The 17358-nt window shown below is 43.7% G+C and overlaps 1 protein-coding gene across 1 annotated transcript in view; it reads right to left on the bottom strand.

The window, feature by feature from the left end:
• The window catches only part of COL22A1 (collagen type XXII alpha 1 chain), a 264138-nt gene that overhangs the window by 14091 nt on the left and 232689 nt on the right, over positions 1-17358 (bottom strand). Inside the window, exons 50-61 of the mRNA XM_054984332.1 lie at positions 16760-16813; positions 14455-14508; positions 13778-13831; positions 12469-12522; positions 12104-12148; positions 8647-8700; positions 8374-8427; positions 7091-7144; positions 5617-5688; positions 5393-5428; positions 3174-3218; positions 441-620 (exon numbers count right to left, since the gene is read on the bottom strand). Of these exons, the coding sequence (XP_054840307.1) occupies positions 441-620; positions 3174-3218; positions 5393-5428; positions 5617-5688; positions 7091-7144; positions 8374-8427; positions 8647-8700; positions 12104-12148; positions 12469-12522; positions 13778-13831; positions 14455-14508; positions 16760-16813 (756 nt within the window). The remainder of the gene's footprint in view (positions 1-440; positions 621-3173; positions 3219-5392; positions 5429-5616; positions 5689-7090; positions 7145-8373; positions 8428-8646; positions 8701-12103; positions 12149-12468; positions 12523-13777; positions 13832-14454; positions 14509-16759; positions 16814-17358) is intronic.

The raw sequence follows: 17358 nt of genomic DNA on the forward strand, positions 1-17358 counted from the left end.
TGCTAATTTCCCCTTATTTTGCAAGGAGCCTCATCCACGTAACGTAGGGAGAATTTCCTTTGTAATTTTCTACAGGGCACACTTTTCAGGTTCTGAAATTCCAGAACCCGAAAACAGTGCCCCCGGATAATTTCAGAAACGAAAACGACCTGTTCCCCACTGAAATTCTAGCATACCGAAAACGCACATCCAGTAAAAAACCAAAGCTCAAAACTGAAATGGAATTTTTGCAGTGCATACTCCATGCTAGACATTCTCTACCCCTGAGCCACAGCTCATTCTACACTAAAGAAGGGCAATACAGGATTAGCTGGTCACTTAGAGGCTAAGCAGGGACTTCTTTAAGGTACTAGTTGAATGGCCATAGTGGTCCCCCCACTGCTTCCTATTGCTGAATTTTAGTTAATTAGGCCCAATCTTAGCTATGACTAAACTCTTACCCTTGGGCCAGGAAATCCTGGTTGTCCTGGAGCGCCTGGAGGTCCCGCCTGCCCGGTATCCCCTGATGGTCCTGGGGGACCCATTAACCCCGTGTGTCCTTTACGACCAGGAACACCAGGATCACCAGCGGGGCCTTTCTCTCCTGGTGGACCTTTTTCACCTTTGCTGCCAGGATCCCCCTGTTGGACGAAATCAGCACAGAGATTACATCAGACCTTGCTTAAATCAAGGTAGATTGAGCAGGAAGTCATCCCAAGCAGGTCAAATCGGAGGAATGAGGTTACCATCCAGACTCACTATGGTGTGGTGGCTAGAGCAATGGACTACAATCTGGGCAACCTGGTTGGATTTCTCACTTTGCCATGGAAGCTCACTGGGTGACCTAGGGCCAGTCACATCCTCTCAGCCTAACCTACCTCTTAATAATAATAACAACAACAACAACAACAACAACAACCGTGCTTATATGCTGCTCTTCTAGACAGATTAGTGCCTCACCTAGAGTGCTGAACAAGTTAGTGTTATTATTATCCCCACAATGCAGCTGGGAAGCTGGGACTGAGAGGAGTAGCTTACCCAAGGCCACCTTGGCATGGCAATAGTGGGATTCGAACCAGTAGAGTGCTGATTCGCAGCCGAAACACTTAACCACTGTGCTACAGCAGTTCTTAGGGTTATTGTGAGAATAAAATAGAGGAAAAGAGATGATGTAAGCTGCTATGGGTCCCCACTGTAGAGAAAGGTGGGATAAAAATAAAGGAAAATAAAAAATAAAGAAATAAAGAAATAAAGAAATTCTGGCCAAACTCCCAACCGAGCCTTCTGAGATGGGGGACAGACAGGTCCCCGCACAGAAATGCAACAAGAGGCAAATGAACGTAAGTGCTTTTCCTTCCTCCCGATGTTTTAATTTTTGTTTCTGTCTTTTATTTTTGTTTTAGATCTGGTTTCATCATTTTAATTATGTATGCTTTAATTTGTTAGCTGCCTTGGTGACCCTATGAGGGCAGAAATATGGAGTAAATTTTTTTGTAAAATTAACCAAGGTGGCTAACAAATATATATAAACTCAATATGTTCTGTAACGCTAAGGCACAGACCTCCCTGACATTAATAAGTATTAATAATATAATCAATGCATTTCTGCCAAGAAGCTGCTAAAGAAGCCCAGTCAGCAAACTAGGGCTTGCCACTATCTATGAAGAACTCCACAATATCCCTACAATCCCATCATTGTCTTCTGTGGTGTGTGTGTGAGAGGTGCCCTCAAGGAAGAGTTGACTTATGGCGACCCCTGGTGGGGTTTTCATAACAAGAAACTGTCAGAGGTGGTCTGCCATTGCCTGCCTCTGCCATCTTGGTCTTCGTTGGAGGTCTCTCATCCAATTACTGACCAAGGCTGACCCTTCTGAGATCTGATGAGATCAGGCTCACCTGGGTTATCCAGGTCAGGGGGTCTCCTATGGTAAATAAACTGAAAGAACTCTGGTACCATCCTCATAGAGATGATTCCTTATTTATGTTGTTGTAGATTTTCCAGGCTGTATGACCGTGGTCTTGGCATTGTAGTTCCTGACGTTTCACCAGCAGCTGTGACTGGCATCTTCAGAGGTGTAGCACCAAAAGACAGAGATCTCTCAGTGTCAATGTGTGGAGAAGATGTTAGCAGGTAATTTATATCTACTCAAGAAAGTGGGTTTGGGCTGAGTCATCCTGTAAGAGTTTCCCAGGGTGTGGAATGCTAATGAGGGGAAGCTTCACTGTGTCCTGAGGAGGTTTTTTGCATATGGATTGGTAGTTGATATGCTAATCTTATCTGCAGGGCTATTGTAAGATGTAGAGTATTTTGTTAGTCTGGTGTTTTTCAGGACTGGGAACCATGCCCTATTCATTCTTGAACTCTCTTCTTTCCTGCTGAAATTGTGCTTATGCTTATTAATTTCAATGGCTTCCCTGTGCAATCTGACAAAGTAGTTGGATGTGTTGTCCAGTATTTTAGTGTCCTGGAATAAGATACTGTGTCCTGTTTTAGTTAGGCTATGTTCAGCCACTGCTGATTTTTCCGCTTGGCCAAGTCTGCAGTGTCTTTTATGTTCTTTTATTCTTGTCTGGATGCTATGCTGTGTGGTCCCGATGTAAACTTGTCCACAGCTGCAGGGTATGCGGTATACTCCTGCAGAGGTGAGACCCCCTCACCCAGTCAGGACTGCCAAGAGTAGGTGTACACTTTCCTGTCATATACTTCCCACACCACCACTGGGTAGGTCCAAGCCAAGTGGTCCCTGCACTGCTGCCAGTATTGTTTCTGGTTGCCAGTGTCCCTCCTTAGCAGTGGTCCATTGGGAACTTTTGCACAGTAAGTTACCCCAACCTTCTCCCCAATGGGGACCTAAAGCAGCTTACATCATTTCCTTCTCCATTTTATTCTCACAGCCACCCTGTGAGTAGGTTCAGGGTGCATATTCCACCAGCTCAAGGACAGCCAGCAAACTTCCATGACAGAGTGGGGATTTGAACCTGTGCCTTCAAAATGGCCAGAATAGACAGCAGTGTCTAGAAATGAATCAAGAAGCCCTGTGGAAGACCAACTACATGTGCCATCATATAGGCTCATACATTATTGCAGAATTCTGTTAAGAAACTTATTACTGGCAGCCTCACTTGATCAACCACGGGCACTTCTCAATCTCACTAAAAATGCTTTAACCCTTGAAGGAAAGTTCTCAACTTACCCGGTCACCTTTGCCTCCAAGCTCCCCTGGTTTGCCTTGAGTTCCCTGGAAGGAAATAATAAATCAAAAAGAAGAAGAAATGGTTTATATGATGAACTAATGATAGGATGGGATTGCTTTTACATACTTGTAAAAAGAAAGTTGAATCTGATCCATTACATTATAGAAAGCTACATATATGCCAGATCTATCTATCTATCTATCTATCTATCTATCTATCTATCTATCTATCTATCTATCTATCTATCTATCTATCTATCTATCTATCTATCTATCTATCTATCTATCTATCTATCTATTTTCTTAAGCAGAAATTAAAATGGGAAGAACCTTACTTGCTATCATGACAAATTGCACTCTTATGCATGCAACTGTAAACATAGATTTGAGCAGTCTGGCACATGTGTTGAACAAGTAACATGCCTCTCCATTAATATACTAAGAACAGCTCAAAACACCAAACAAAAGTCCATGTTGCACCACCACCACCATTCAATTTATATACTACCCTTCAGGACAACTTAAATGCCCACTCAGAGCAGTTTACAAAGTATGCTATTATTATTCCCACAACAATCTCCCTGTGAGGTGGGTGGGGCTGAGAGAGCTCCGAGAAGCTGTGACTGACCCAAGGTCATCCAGCTAGCTTCAAGCAGAGGAGTGGGGAATCAAACTTGGCTCTCCAGATTAGAGTCCTGCCACTCTTAAACACTACACCAAACCAATAAAAACTAGAAATCTGAAGAACTGATAGAGAAAATCTTAGAGACAGCAGAAATGGACACACTGACAGAATTAATAAAAGAAAAAAACAGACATAATGGAAAACAAAAATGGACCCCGTTTTATAGATAGGTTAAACTGAAGTATAAAATAGAGACACAAATATATGTTAGCAGAATGCAATCAAATGAATGAGCAGAGTAAAGAAGTACTAGAATTAAAGAATGCAGACTTATAGTGATAATAGCGTAGTGAAAATAGTATAATTATGATGGAATTGTAGAGATGAAATGAAATGTATGATGGTTGTTGTGGGTTTTCCAGGCTGTATTGCGGTGAACTTGGCATTGTAGTTCCTGACGTTTCGCCAGCAGCTGTGGCTGGCATCTTCAGAGGTGTAGCACCAAAAGACAGAGATCTCTCAGTGTCAACTGACTGGTGTCAACTGACTGGTGACACTGAGAGATCTCCATCTTTTGGTGCTACACCTCTGAAGATGCCAGCCACAGCTGCTGGCGAAACGTCAGGAACTACAATGCCAGGACCACGGCAATACAGCCCGGAAAACCCACAACAACCATCGTTCTCCGGCCGTGAAAGCCTTCGACAATACATGAAATGTATGATTTATAACATGTACCCAAAGAATGTAAGACTTTTGATTAATTTTGTTATCAGAATAAGATGGAACTAAAACAATTTTTTTTAAAAAAAAAACTAGAAATCTGAAGGGTTGGGGCCGTATCCAATTCATTTTGGTTTCATACATGGGGATTTCTCAACCATGACAACATTAAAAAATATTCTCTGCCAATCCAGAGCTCTGTGATCTCAGCAGTACTTTGTAATTATTCTCAATATGCTGAAATGATGATTAAACATTTTTATAAACTCTTCTTTTTTTTTTTTTAAGAATTAAGCCCAAATCAGACCTAACACATAGAGTTGTGTGGATAGAGATTTCAGCCATTTAGTTTTCTTTAAATAACAGATCCACATGGGCCTAAAGTGCATCAGGACCTCGGCATGAAGGAAAGGGAAGATTACAGCTTGTTCTCAACTCTATAAACAGCAGATATCCTACTGTAGTACAGTACATGCATTTGTACCCCCCACAGGGAAAACAGCAGCTATATGAGAGCCATTTAGATTGGGAAAGTGGAAGGTTGGAATACTTAATTTGTTGTGCCGTAGTCTCCGTTTGAATTAGGGCCTGATGGGTAAAGGAAAAAAATGTCGAAAACTCCATTGACAGAATTTTCATTTTTTGTTTCGGCTCTTAGTTACAGCTACGTCCTCAGTCCCTATATGAAATACTCAAAAAACCAGGGAAATACCCATAAGGGTGAAGCACAGCGCTTGACTATGAGATACAGTGATACGTCCAACTTGTAATTTTTTTTTTGCACAGATTAATCTCACCTCCTTTACATTCTTAATATACTTGTGTGAATGACATACATGGGGAATTTTAACTGAGAAGCTGAAATACTTACTTCTTTCCCTGGAAGACCTTTCTCACCAGGTTCTCCCTAGAGGATGGGGGAAAAGCAAGAGGATGAAACTATTTGGGATACTTGCCCACACTTGTGAAATTTCTTCAGGGTGTTAGTTTCCTACCCTCCACTTGACATCACCCCATTCTGACCCCATGTAAGGCAAATGAAACCTTGTCCCTAGTTCTGTCTGTAAAGAGCGTTATCATCAACTAGTTACTTACAGAAGGGCCTCGTGGCCCCATAAATCCGGGAAGTCCTGGGCTGCCCGTTTCTCCTTTGCTTCCTTTTGGACCCTTGGAATAGAAAATAAAGGAGATGCTAGTGTACATTCATGTTTTAACAAGGCATTAATAAAACACTATCAGGGATCCTCGTTCCAATGCAATGCTAATGATCAGGGATCCTTGTTCCAATGCAATGCTAACTATCAGGGATCCTCGGCCCAATGCAATGCTACTGCTTGGGTTGTTGCCTATGCTTTACCCAAATACAACGTGTCAGCACCATACCAGCTGCTGCTGACATGTTATAAATATTCAGCATTCCAGACACCAATTAAGATCAGCATCTGAGGATCTGCTCTGTGCCCTCCCCTCCAGAGAAAGGTGAGAGGCAATAAGAAAACAGCCTACTCTGTCATGCTGCCTGGCTACAAAAGACAGAATGTGCCCCCCCCCAGCAGTCTGCCTAATACCAAGCCTTTTAAGTTTTTGGCACAAGGTTAGGGGGGGGGGAATTAGCACCTTTCCATATGCTCAGGCATTTTGCTGGTTGTGTAATGCATCATGTCTTATGCATTGCCTTGTTTCTCTTGCTTGTTTCTCTTGCTTGTCTTAAATTGCCTGAATTCTATCAATGACGTGTGGAATTTTAAAATGTGATTTTGTGTTGCTTTTCCTTCTACTGAACTGATTTTATTAATAGCCTCTTTTTCAGGCTTTAGCATACTATTACAATTGATATCAGCACTGACCCAAAGACCTTTAGCGCCATAGGCACGGAAGCAACAGATTGTACCCCCCTCTCCACTCGACTCCATGCCCCTTCCCAGATATGAGGTTCTCATATGGTTGCAGGTGCATCTAAAAGGTACCAACGTTAGAAATGTACAAGGAGACAGTGAAGTTCTGTTTGTCTTTTTGTTACAACTCTCATCACCCACCCTCCTGCCACACACATGTCTAGAAAAGGGCAAAATCACAGAAAGAAGATGTGTCGTGTCTCATCAAATGTCACAGATCATCATTCTTATGTTATTTTCTGCTAATCCTCAGAGGCCATCTGGAAATGAGGAAATAAGAAACATCGCTCTGTTGGACTTGTTAATGTTCTCCGTTCTTGGATTCTTTTCAATGAAGCTTGATTCCGATAGAAAGGTGTTGGACTCCATCTCTTCTCAGTCATTTCCCAGCAGTCCATATGTCAGTTTTTCTAATGCCTGCCCTCTCACTTGGCATGACAGATACCTGCCAGGTTCATTGTGGGCTCTTTTCCATCCACGTGATGCTCTCATCCGGTGGTACATTTCTCTACTGGAAAGTGATCCGCCAGTGCAGACGGAGATCCATCCCAAGATTGAGACACATCACTTTTTCCTCTTCATTTGGTAATAAATCATAGCCTGCCTCTGTCAATGGCTTCAGCTGCTCATCCTGCATGTATGTGACAAACACAGAGGACAGAGCCAATACTTACTGGGTTACCTGGAGTGCCACTTTCTCCTGGAGGACCTGGTGAGCCATTCTTGCCCTAGAAAAAGGGTGGTGGAAAAAATCAGAAGTCAGTCTATAATCCTGTTACTAAATCTGGCTGGTTTGCTGGTACTTTAGCAAAAGTTACAGTGGGAGGTGCCTAGATAATTATTAAAATCTTCTTGGACACCTGAGAAAAGCTGCAGCATCACGAGCTAAATGGATCAGGTTTAGAGATGGGCACAAACCGAAATAAGAACCAAAGTTTGTTATGAACTGGGTGGTTTTCTTGTCCTTGAACAGGCAGTTCGTCAGGGTGCTTTTTTGATGAACTGCAATGAACCACTAGGATTTTTAAGCAGGTTCATTTGGTTTGTTTTTCAGTTTGCCACTGTAGACAGCATCGTGCCGATCCATAGTTTCCTAGGCAATGGGGGAGGGTATAGGCTTTCTGCAGACCTGCTGCCCAGGAAGTGACATGAACCAAATGAACTGGTTCACGAACCGGGCAATTCCATGCCAGTTCATCATTCGTGGTTCGTGAAACGCGGTGAACCTCGAACCGTAATGAACCTCCATTTTCCCATTCGTGCCCACCTCTGATCAGGTTATCTGAAAGACCTCTACCTATGGTTGACAGGTCCCCCAGTAGGGCAGGGGATCCCACGTGCCCATCCTCTGCTATCTGCTTCCATTCACCTGGCCAGTGTGGGGGGAAGGCCCAGGGGAACCCCCCCCCAGAAAAAAACCTCCTGTGTCAGCATGCAGCAAGTGCGCTCCTGCCAGCTGCAATGATGTCACTTCCTTAAGTGATGTCATCACACCCAGTGGCAGCCATGCTCCCATGCTTCACGGGGGCCCAAATTGGCCCCTGTGAAGCGCAAGAGCATGACCACCGCTGGGCGCACTGACAACACTTTCAGAAGTGACATCAGCATGGCCAGCAGGAGAAGAAACAAAGCTTACTTAGCTAAAGGGCACTCTTCTTGACCAAACAGTGCAGGTTTGTTTTTTTCTTACTTGGGGATTCCCCCCCCCCCGCCTCTATCTACATGGAATCAAATCTACCTAGTTGGACTGAATTTTGTGCAAACTTTCAATTCAATATTCACAATAAATGTATATGCAAGACTGTAGTTCACAAGCAGACGTGCAAAACCATGTATGCTCTGCATTTTTCTCCTGAAATGTTTCTATTCAAGGCTGAATTGCTCCACAACTCTTCGGTCTATCTAAGAAGGACTTTTCAGGACTTTTACTGACAATTAATTGGAAGAGATGACTCACCGACACCCCTCTGAGACCTCGTGGACCGGGGGGCCCTACAGGGCCAGGATCCCCCTGGAAAACAAGTGGAAAAACATTTAATGACCATTACAGAGAAGAAAATTGAACTGCCAATTAAACATATAGTGATCTTATGATGACGAAATCAATATATGCAGTAAGAAAATTCTGTAAATTTATGTTTGTTAAAAAAAATAAGTTTGTACAAAGTTTCACCCAGCCCCAATAGCATATCAAATGGTGTTTTGTTTTTCCACAGAGAATAATACTTACATCTTTTCCTGGCTGTCCTTCTCGGCCTGGAGGGCCTGCTGGGCCTACTTCTCCCTGTAACAAAGGGAAAACAAGAGAAAAAGGGTGCTCGAAGCAAACTCAAACTTTACCAGTAAACATTTTTGTTGTGATTTGGACTAGAGATCGGCACGAATTGAATTACAACCCAAAAAAACACACAAACCAGGCCGGTTTAAACCCCACAAACCACGAACCATGAACTGGTTCGTAACTGGCCCCAGTTCCGTGCCAGTTCGTGGTTCCTGGTTCGTGAAAACCCACGAACCACGAGCCTCATGGTTCATTTTTTTTCTTTTTCGGGGGTTCGTGCCCATCTCTAATTTGGACTTTCACTAATAGATGTCCCATGACTGGGAAATGTACCAGTGACAGTACTTGAATCCACTCTCAGCACCCCCAAAGTCAGCATTACCCTAATATGGGCTTCTTAAGAGTACTTAATTGTTGGGTCACAACAAAGCAAGGAGTGAAAAGACTATGAGGGAAGGTACTTAATAGTACTTTATTCTTATTGATATGCTTTAATTTTTTGGGATGTGCAATCAAAGTCCTTCATGCTATTTTTATAGATATTTCAACATTGCTGGAAAGGGATATTGCATAATTGGAAGGATTTATCTGTAACAGCATATCAGCAGCCCTCAAATGGGAAGCATTTTTTCCCATTTGTTTTCTTACATTTCATTCAGGTTGGGAAAGCCATGTGCTTGAAGAACAAACTTCAGTGAGTCAGTCACATGAGACAAGTAGGGTTGCCTGGTGTGGAATTGACATCATGCGTCTCTAGGAATCGCTGGAAACTTTACCAGAGAGTTTCTAGCAATTTCTAGAGAGGAGGGATATCGATGTATTGTCGAAGGCTTTCACGGCCGGAGAACGATGGTTGTTGGGGGTTTTCCGGGCTGTATTGCCGTGGTCTTGGCATTGTAGTTCCTGACGTTTCGCCAGCAGCTGTGGCTGGCATCTTCAGAGGTGTAGCACCAAAAGACAGAGATCTCTCAGTGTCACAGTGTGGAAAAGATGTAGGTCATTTGTATCTACTCAGGAGGGGTGGGGTTGAGCTGAGTCATTCTGTAAGAGTTTCCCAGGGTGTGGAATGCTAATGGCGGGAGGCTTCACTGTATCCTGAGGAGGTTCTTTTGCATATGGATTGGTGCTTGATGTGCTAATCTTCTCTGCAGGGCTATTGTCGGGTGTGGAGTGTTTTGTTGGCCTGGTGTTTTTCAGAACTGGAGCCCATGCTCTGTTCATTCTTAAGGTTTCTTCTTTCCTGTTGAAGTTTTGCTTATGCTTGTGAATTTCAATGGCTTCCCTGTGCAGTCTGACAAAGTAGTTGGAAGTGTTGTCCAGTATTTTGGTGTCCTGGAATAAGATACTGTGCCCTGTTTGAGTTAGGCTATGTTCAGCCACTGCTGATTTTTCAGGCTGTCCAAGTCTGCAGTGTCTTTCATGTTCTTTTATTCTTGTCTGGATGCTACGCTTTGTGGTCCTGATGTAAACTTGTCCACAGCTGCAGGGTATACGGTATACTCCTGCAGAGGTGAGGGGGTCTCTGCTGTCTTTTGCTGATCGTAGCATCTGTTGTATTTTTCGGGTGGGTCTGAATACTGCTTGAAGGTTATGCTTTTTCATAAGCTTTCCCATCTGATCAGTAATTCCTTTGATATATGGCAAAAACACTTTTCCTGTGGGAGACTGTTTTTCTTTGGTTGTTTGATTCATCCTGGGTTTGATTGCTCTTCGGATTTCATTTCTGGAGTAGCCATTTGCCTGAAGTGCGTGGTTTAGATGATTAATTTCCTCATTGAGAAAGCGCGGCTCACATATCCGTCTTGCACGATCCACTAATGTTTTCATTATGCCTCTTTTCTGTCGGGGGTGGTGATTGGAGTTTTTGTGTAAGTACCGATCAGTGTGAGTTGGTTTCCTGTAGACCTTGTGACCTAACTGAAAGTTTGCTTTGCGGATGACCAAGGTATCCAGGAATGAGAGTTTTCCCTCACTTTCTTTCTCCATTGTGAATTGTATGTTCAGGTGGATGTTGTTGAGATGATTCAAAAACTCCATCAATTCTTCCTCCCCATGGCTCCAAATGATGAATGTATCATCCACAAACCGGAACCATACACTGGGTTTGTGGGGTGCTGATTCTAGAGCTGTTTTTTCAAAATGTTCCATGTAGAAGTTTGCTATAACTGGGCTGAGTGGGCTCCCCATGGCCACCCCATCCATCTGTTCATAGAATTCGTTGTCCCATTGGAAGTAACTGGTTGTCAGACAATGATGGAATAAGGCTGTTACATCCTCTGGGAAAATCTGATTAATCAGTGCAATAGTGTCTTTTACTGGAACCTTGGTAAACAGGGATACAACATCAAAACTGACAAGTATGTCTTGTGGATTGAGTTTCAGAGAACTGATTTTGTTGATGAAATCTGCTGAATCTTTGATGTAAGACGAGGTTTTCCCGATGTGGTCCTGCAGGAGATCTGCCAGATGTCTAGCTAATTCATATGTCGGTGAACCAATGGCACTCACAATGGGTCGGAGTGGGACTGAATCTTTATGTATTTTGGGGAGTCCATATAGTCTAGGTGGCTGTGCTTCTGTCTTGCATAGTTTGCTGTGCGTGTCGGGATGTAGTGAGGAGGGATATCATTTGCAGATTTTCCCAGAAGCGATGTCACACCATTGCCAATAGCAATAAAAAAATGTCTTCTGTCTCCCTCCAGCAGCTGGAGTGCTGGTGGGCAAGGTCCACTGTGGACAGGAGATCTCCTGTCCCCCTAGAGACAATCACAGACATCTTCTCTGTTTTAGATGGTACATTCAAGCCACAGATTCATTCTCCCCTACTGCACTCCTCTCTAGTTTTGTGGCTGCTGGTCTACTGTGATGGTGGCCAGCCACCAAGATGCACCTTTTCATATGACATTTTGATAAGTATTGCATCCTTACAGTGGAATGTTCTTTTGACGTAGGTTTTGATAATGATGGGATTGCAATCAAACATGGTCATCCACCATCATTATCTGTTTGATACAATGATTCCAGAATATCATTATGTACATTCGTTCAGAAAGGAGAGAGATAGAGATGGAGATGGCGAGAGAAAGATCTATTCATTGGTAGTTCTATGGTGGAGTTACAAGAGACTTCAGGAAAGGCAAAAAAAGGTATGGCCAACTAGAGCCACTAATGCTGTCACAGCTGTCTATGGGAAGACCAGGATCTAACACGGATGGTTTGCTGACATAATGAAGATAATGTTACAACTATCAGTACTTTGCTAATGAACTGTAACTTTTCTTCTTCAAAAATCCAGCAGCCCGTATTTTTGAGATGTCCTGAAGAAGAATGGTAAAATGCACAAGAGGCAATTAGCTCTTCTTGGACAGAGATACTATCACTGCAAGATTCTGTGCACATTACTTACCCTTGAGCCAGGGGCTCCAGCATCTCCCCTGGGTCCTTTAAAGCCCTGAAAGGTAAGGTAGGAAATTAGTAAGGATCCTTCCTCTAGCTTTGCAGAACACACAAAAGGTACTCTGGGTCTTTTCCCTTAGGCTCATTAGATCTAAGGAATGGTTCTTTATCTCAGAGATTCCTGCACATTTACCCAATGTACAATTACAGCCCTACTGTACAATGTATGACCCTTTGGGTTCATTGAGCATTCCCAGCACAGGAAGTCCTCCATTCCTCATCTATAACATTGTATGATAATCACAAATGTACACCAGCCCATCTTCAGCAAAGCTCCTAGTGGAAAAAAAGACAGCTGCTTGCAACAAGACCTACCGGCAACCCTCTAGCTCCCTCTGGTCCTGGTAGCCCCGGTTCTCCTGGCTTGCCCTGAAAGAAACCAAACACATTTATACTCCAACAGCAAAAAGTTCTTTCTAACATACACCTTTGCTCATCGCTCTTGGCACTTTTTGCTCAGTTGTAGCAGGTAAACCTGACAGCAAGCAAGAGAAGTGTAGACTAGCAAGAGAAGTGTAGATAATGACGTTTGGGAATGGTTGGTTATGGGTCACCAGGCAATGTAGCTTCCCTAGTGGGTCACTCCAACAGAGTGGGTGGGAGCAGGGCAAGGCACCAGGACGCCCCCTTACTGAGTGTCTGGTCTAGATCACTCTGTGTTGTTGCAAAGGATGCTCAATTTTTGCTCATTAAGTCCAACATCTACACTTTGCCCCCAGGAAACTAGGTACTCATTTTACCAACCTCAGAAATTGCAAGCCACCCTGTAACAAAAAATCTGCCGAGAAAACGTGATGCGATGTCCCCCCATCGGTGCTTTCAAACACCCCCCCCCACACACACACACCAAGTTTAATGTGGACTGTTAAAGATGCACTTTCCAAATGACTGAACACACCCCCTTAAAAAAAAAATTCTTAGAGTGAGAGCACAATAGCACAAATATCGGTGCTTGTTTTAAAAAAGGGGGGGAAATGGACGGAAATGTGCTTTCCTCAACTATGACTTGAGCAAATCCACTATCTACTGTTAAAAGAAGCATCACTGTTGTCAAATGCCCCGCACCGCTCTTTCCAGCCATGGGAGGGGGGAGGGGAGACCCCCTCCTCCCCATCCTATGGCTGGAAAGAGCGGCCAGCCGCGTGGCTGCTTTCAAGTGCCCTGTGCACACCCCAAGTTTAATATGTGCTGTTAAAGAAGCACTTTGCAAATGACTGAACACCCGTTTTTTGTTTTTGTTTTTTAATTCTTAGAGTGAGGGCACAATAGCGCACATCTTGGTGCCTGTTTAAAAAAGGCGGGGGGGGGGGGAAATGTGTGGGAATGTGCTTTCCTCAACTGTGACTTGAGCAAATCCACCGCCTACTGTTGCGCTTTTTCTGTGGGATGTGAACTTTTGGAACAAAGCGGAACAAGTCAAAGCAATGCACTTTGATAGCGGGACCGCAGCTAACTGAATCATAGTGCAAAATTAGTGGAATATTTGGACGTGTGGAAACGGCCTCCATGTCATCGCAGCATCTCTACCAATTGTGATAACTTACAGGCAACAAATGAAATGAACAGCCAGTTTTTAAGATATTATACATGAACGCTCTACATATATGGAAGGAAGTTTCCTTACTGGTTCTCCAGGAGACCCCAGCTTGCCTTCTTTGCCATCTTTTCCAGGAATGCCCTTCAAGTGGAAAAAAAAGATGTCATGAATTTTCAGGGCTTTTATTTTCAGGAATAATCTTTTTCACATTTGTAGCCCGATTTCTTCCTGACAAAACTGAAGCTATCGTACTTTGGTCCCATCATGGGAAAACAAGATTCTCTGGAAAAGTCAATAATGCTAGCAAAGTGGAAGGCAGTAGGAAAAGAGGAAGAGATGGCTTGACTCAATAAAAGACATGTCCTCCAGTCTGCAGGATCTGAGCAAGTCTGTTGGTGATAGGATATTTTAGAAGCCTTTCATTCATAGGGTCACCTTAGGTTGGAGTTGACTTGATGCCACATAATAAACACACATTTTGGATAAGAGTCTCAAACATAGTGACAGGAACAAGTTAAGCAGGGATTTTGTGACTTTGTAATAATGGGGTTGGATCCAATTGGGTTTTCCGCAGGTATAAAAAGAAAGAAGGGGTCCCCTATGATTATCAAAAAAAGATGTGCTGGGGATTGTGGGACCTGTACGTACATGGGAGACACAGGGGCTGTAGGACGAAAGGGGGCTGTCTATGGCATGAAAAAGCTGGATGGAACCAATGACTGGAATCATTTTGCGGAAACAAACAAATGGTCTTTGGTACTTACCAAGAGTCCTGGCAATCCCGGTGGGCCTTGAGGTCCAGGTGGGCCTTCTTTACCCTGCCAAAGAGCTACAGATGTGACAATGTTCTCAAAAACTGAGCAGATCGAAATATTTATTTATTTACTTTATTTATACACTGTTGCTCCCCCCAATGGGGACTGAGAGCAGCTTCCATCGTTCTCTTGACCTCTATTTTATCCTCGTAATGACCCTGTGAGGTAGGTTAGGCTGAGCGAGCATCACTGGCCCAAGGTCACCCAGTGAGCTTCCATGGTAGAGCTGGGATTCGAACCCAGGCCTCCCAAATCCTAGTCACTCTAGAAACTAGGAAAGAGTATCTTGATTTTCTTCCAAAGACCTCATGATACATGGTCTTTTATCTTTATAAGAACTCTGGAGGTAGGCAAATTGATAGCAGGGCCAGATAGGAAATACATGTGCCATTTTGGTCCATGTATGTCTTCAAGAGGATCTTGTAGTGCAGAAAAAAGTGCAGGAAAGGGCCGCTGAAATGATCACGGGGCTGGAGTGCTTTCCCTATGAGGAAAAGCTTAGATGCTATGGAATGTTTGTGTGACAGACTCAGCTTCAGATGCTGAGATTTCCAGTCAGGGAGCCACGATTGACATGTTTCCTCCCCCCCACCCCGCCCATGTGGCTAGCCTGAAATGGCAGTTGGGGATGGAATGTTGGGGAAGCTGTCAGTTGGAGTTGGAGGGAAAACAAGAGAGGGAAAGGGAGTTGGAGCCTGGCTTTTGACCAGAGAGGGTCAGCGAGAGAATCCTCTGTGAGAGGAAATAATGTTTGTGAAACACTTTTAGTCCTAGGACTAAAGTGGGGAAAACCAGCACTAACGCCTACTTAGACTCAAGAGATCTAGGAATTATAGTGGGCCAAGGAAGTGAGTAGAGAGGAGTCTCCCCTTCAGTGCCAAGAACAGGGTTATAGCTCATACCTATAATGCCTGCCCAGTATCTAGGAAGGGTTTGTCTCAGTGGAACACCCATAAGGTCTGGAGAGGACGGAAAGTGTTTGTGTCTGAGTATATAAAGTGTAACGTCTGTGAAGCAGTGTCAACCTCTGAATGAAGCCAGCAACCTAGTGTTGTTCCAAGTGTTTTGTGCCTCACACTAGTGAAGTTACTGTATAAAAACCTTTCTGTTACTTCCGTTCAAACACCTGCCTACCTGCCTTTTGACTTTAACCTTCTGTAAATAAACCTTCTGTTACCTTTTGAACCTCCCCAAGCCTTGTGTGCCAGTTTCTGCCAAAGGGAAGCACAAACCCCTGATCTGTCCCCTACTAAGACTTGGCTGGGTAACCATTTTTAATATTTCTTAAGGGTGGGACAAGAAGGAAAGTTGAAGCTTAACATCAACCACGTTACCAGAGGCTTCCCAGCCCAGTATACAGCTTCATAGGCTTAAAGAGGAGAAGTTTTACCTCAGAGTAGGGAAAGGTCAGCCTAAGCCTGAGTTGGACGTGGGTTTGCGGCAGTTTGGTTTAGGGGGAAAGATAAGGGAGAGGCATGATAGAATTTGATAAAATTTTATACATGGGGTGGAGAAAATAAAGTAGAAATGACAGGCACCCAATGAAGGCGATGAGTGGTAGATTCAGAGAAGTCGAGACAGGACTTCTTGACTTGGCTCGTGGAATTCCCTGCCACTGGCTGTGGTGATAACCATTGGTTTAGTTAGCTTCAAAAGTGGATTAGATACATTCATCAATGGCTATTCTCTACAAGGCGGAAAAGCACCTCCAGGGGAATAACAGCAGGGCAAAGCTTTGGCCTCTCTGTCCTGCCTGCAAGGGTATCTAGAAAACCAACGTGCGAAGGGGATGCCATTCTAGATGGAGCATCGGTTCAAAGCCTTCCTCGGCCACACAAAACGTAATGGGTAATTCCCGGGTAGCCACTAGCATGTAATCTTACCTTGATAGTCTCTCCCAGCTTGGCTAGGGATCCTAATGGTGTTTTGCCATTTTCTGGGCATGGACCAAGGGTCACAGGGTGTGTGGGGGGGAGGGAGAAGCTTTTGTGAATTTTCTGCATTGTGCAGGGGGTTGGACTAGATGACCCTAGAGGTGCTTTTCAGTCCTATGATTGACCAATGGTACAGTTTAGTATAAACCACTTTCAGTTCCCTAGTCTGGGACTCTTCTTTCTTGCCTGTCCCCAAAATCTTTAATTAGCCATCAGGAAGGTGACTCCAAGCTGCAATCGTTCAGGTCATCGACAGTTATTCTCACATTTTTGGAATTACAAATATGGCTTGCATAACTCCAAACTGGACAGTGACTTACTATATCTCCAGGATTCCCTGGAGGTCCAGCAGGTCCGGGAGGGCCATCGGAGCCCTAAATAACAAGGAGTGAGAATAAGCAGTATTCTTCATTCATAGTGGAATGATGTCTGCAATTCACCTTTTAGTATTCCTTCAGTACACACACACACACAAACCACAACTTCTTTGTGATTGTCTTTTCTCTGTGGAATAGCCTTCCAGGTCATATGCAGAAAGCTTCTGCTTTGTGTCAGTTTCAGGCCTGAAATTTTTAACAGTGCTTTTGTACAGCTGGCTAGGTTTTCAAGGAGGTTTCTTTTGGCTATTTTCTGGGTGGATTTTTGTCCACTTTTATTGATTTGAATTTTTGCAAATTGCCTTGGATTCACAGGGAGAAATATAGAAAGAAAATAATTGAAATAAACCCACACGCTCTACAGATTTTGTGTCTGGAACCACAATTAAATAAGGGTTCATTTCAACGACACAGGTGCGATTCTTACAATTTACTCCTGTGTCTCCCTGATGGAGACAGCCAGCCCGTCACACTGGGACACTCAGAACCAAGATGCTGGGTTACATATATGCTACTTGACTCACAGTCAGATGCAGACTGGG

Source organism: Eublepharis macularius, chromosome 7, assembly GCF_028583425.1.
Source record: "Eublepharis macularius isolate TG4126 chromosome 7, MPM_Emac_v1.0, whole genome shotgun sequence".
Taxonomy (NCBI): domain Eukaryota; kingdom Metazoa; phylum Chordata; class Lepidosauria; order Squamata; family Eublepharidae; genus Eublepharis; species Eublepharis macularius.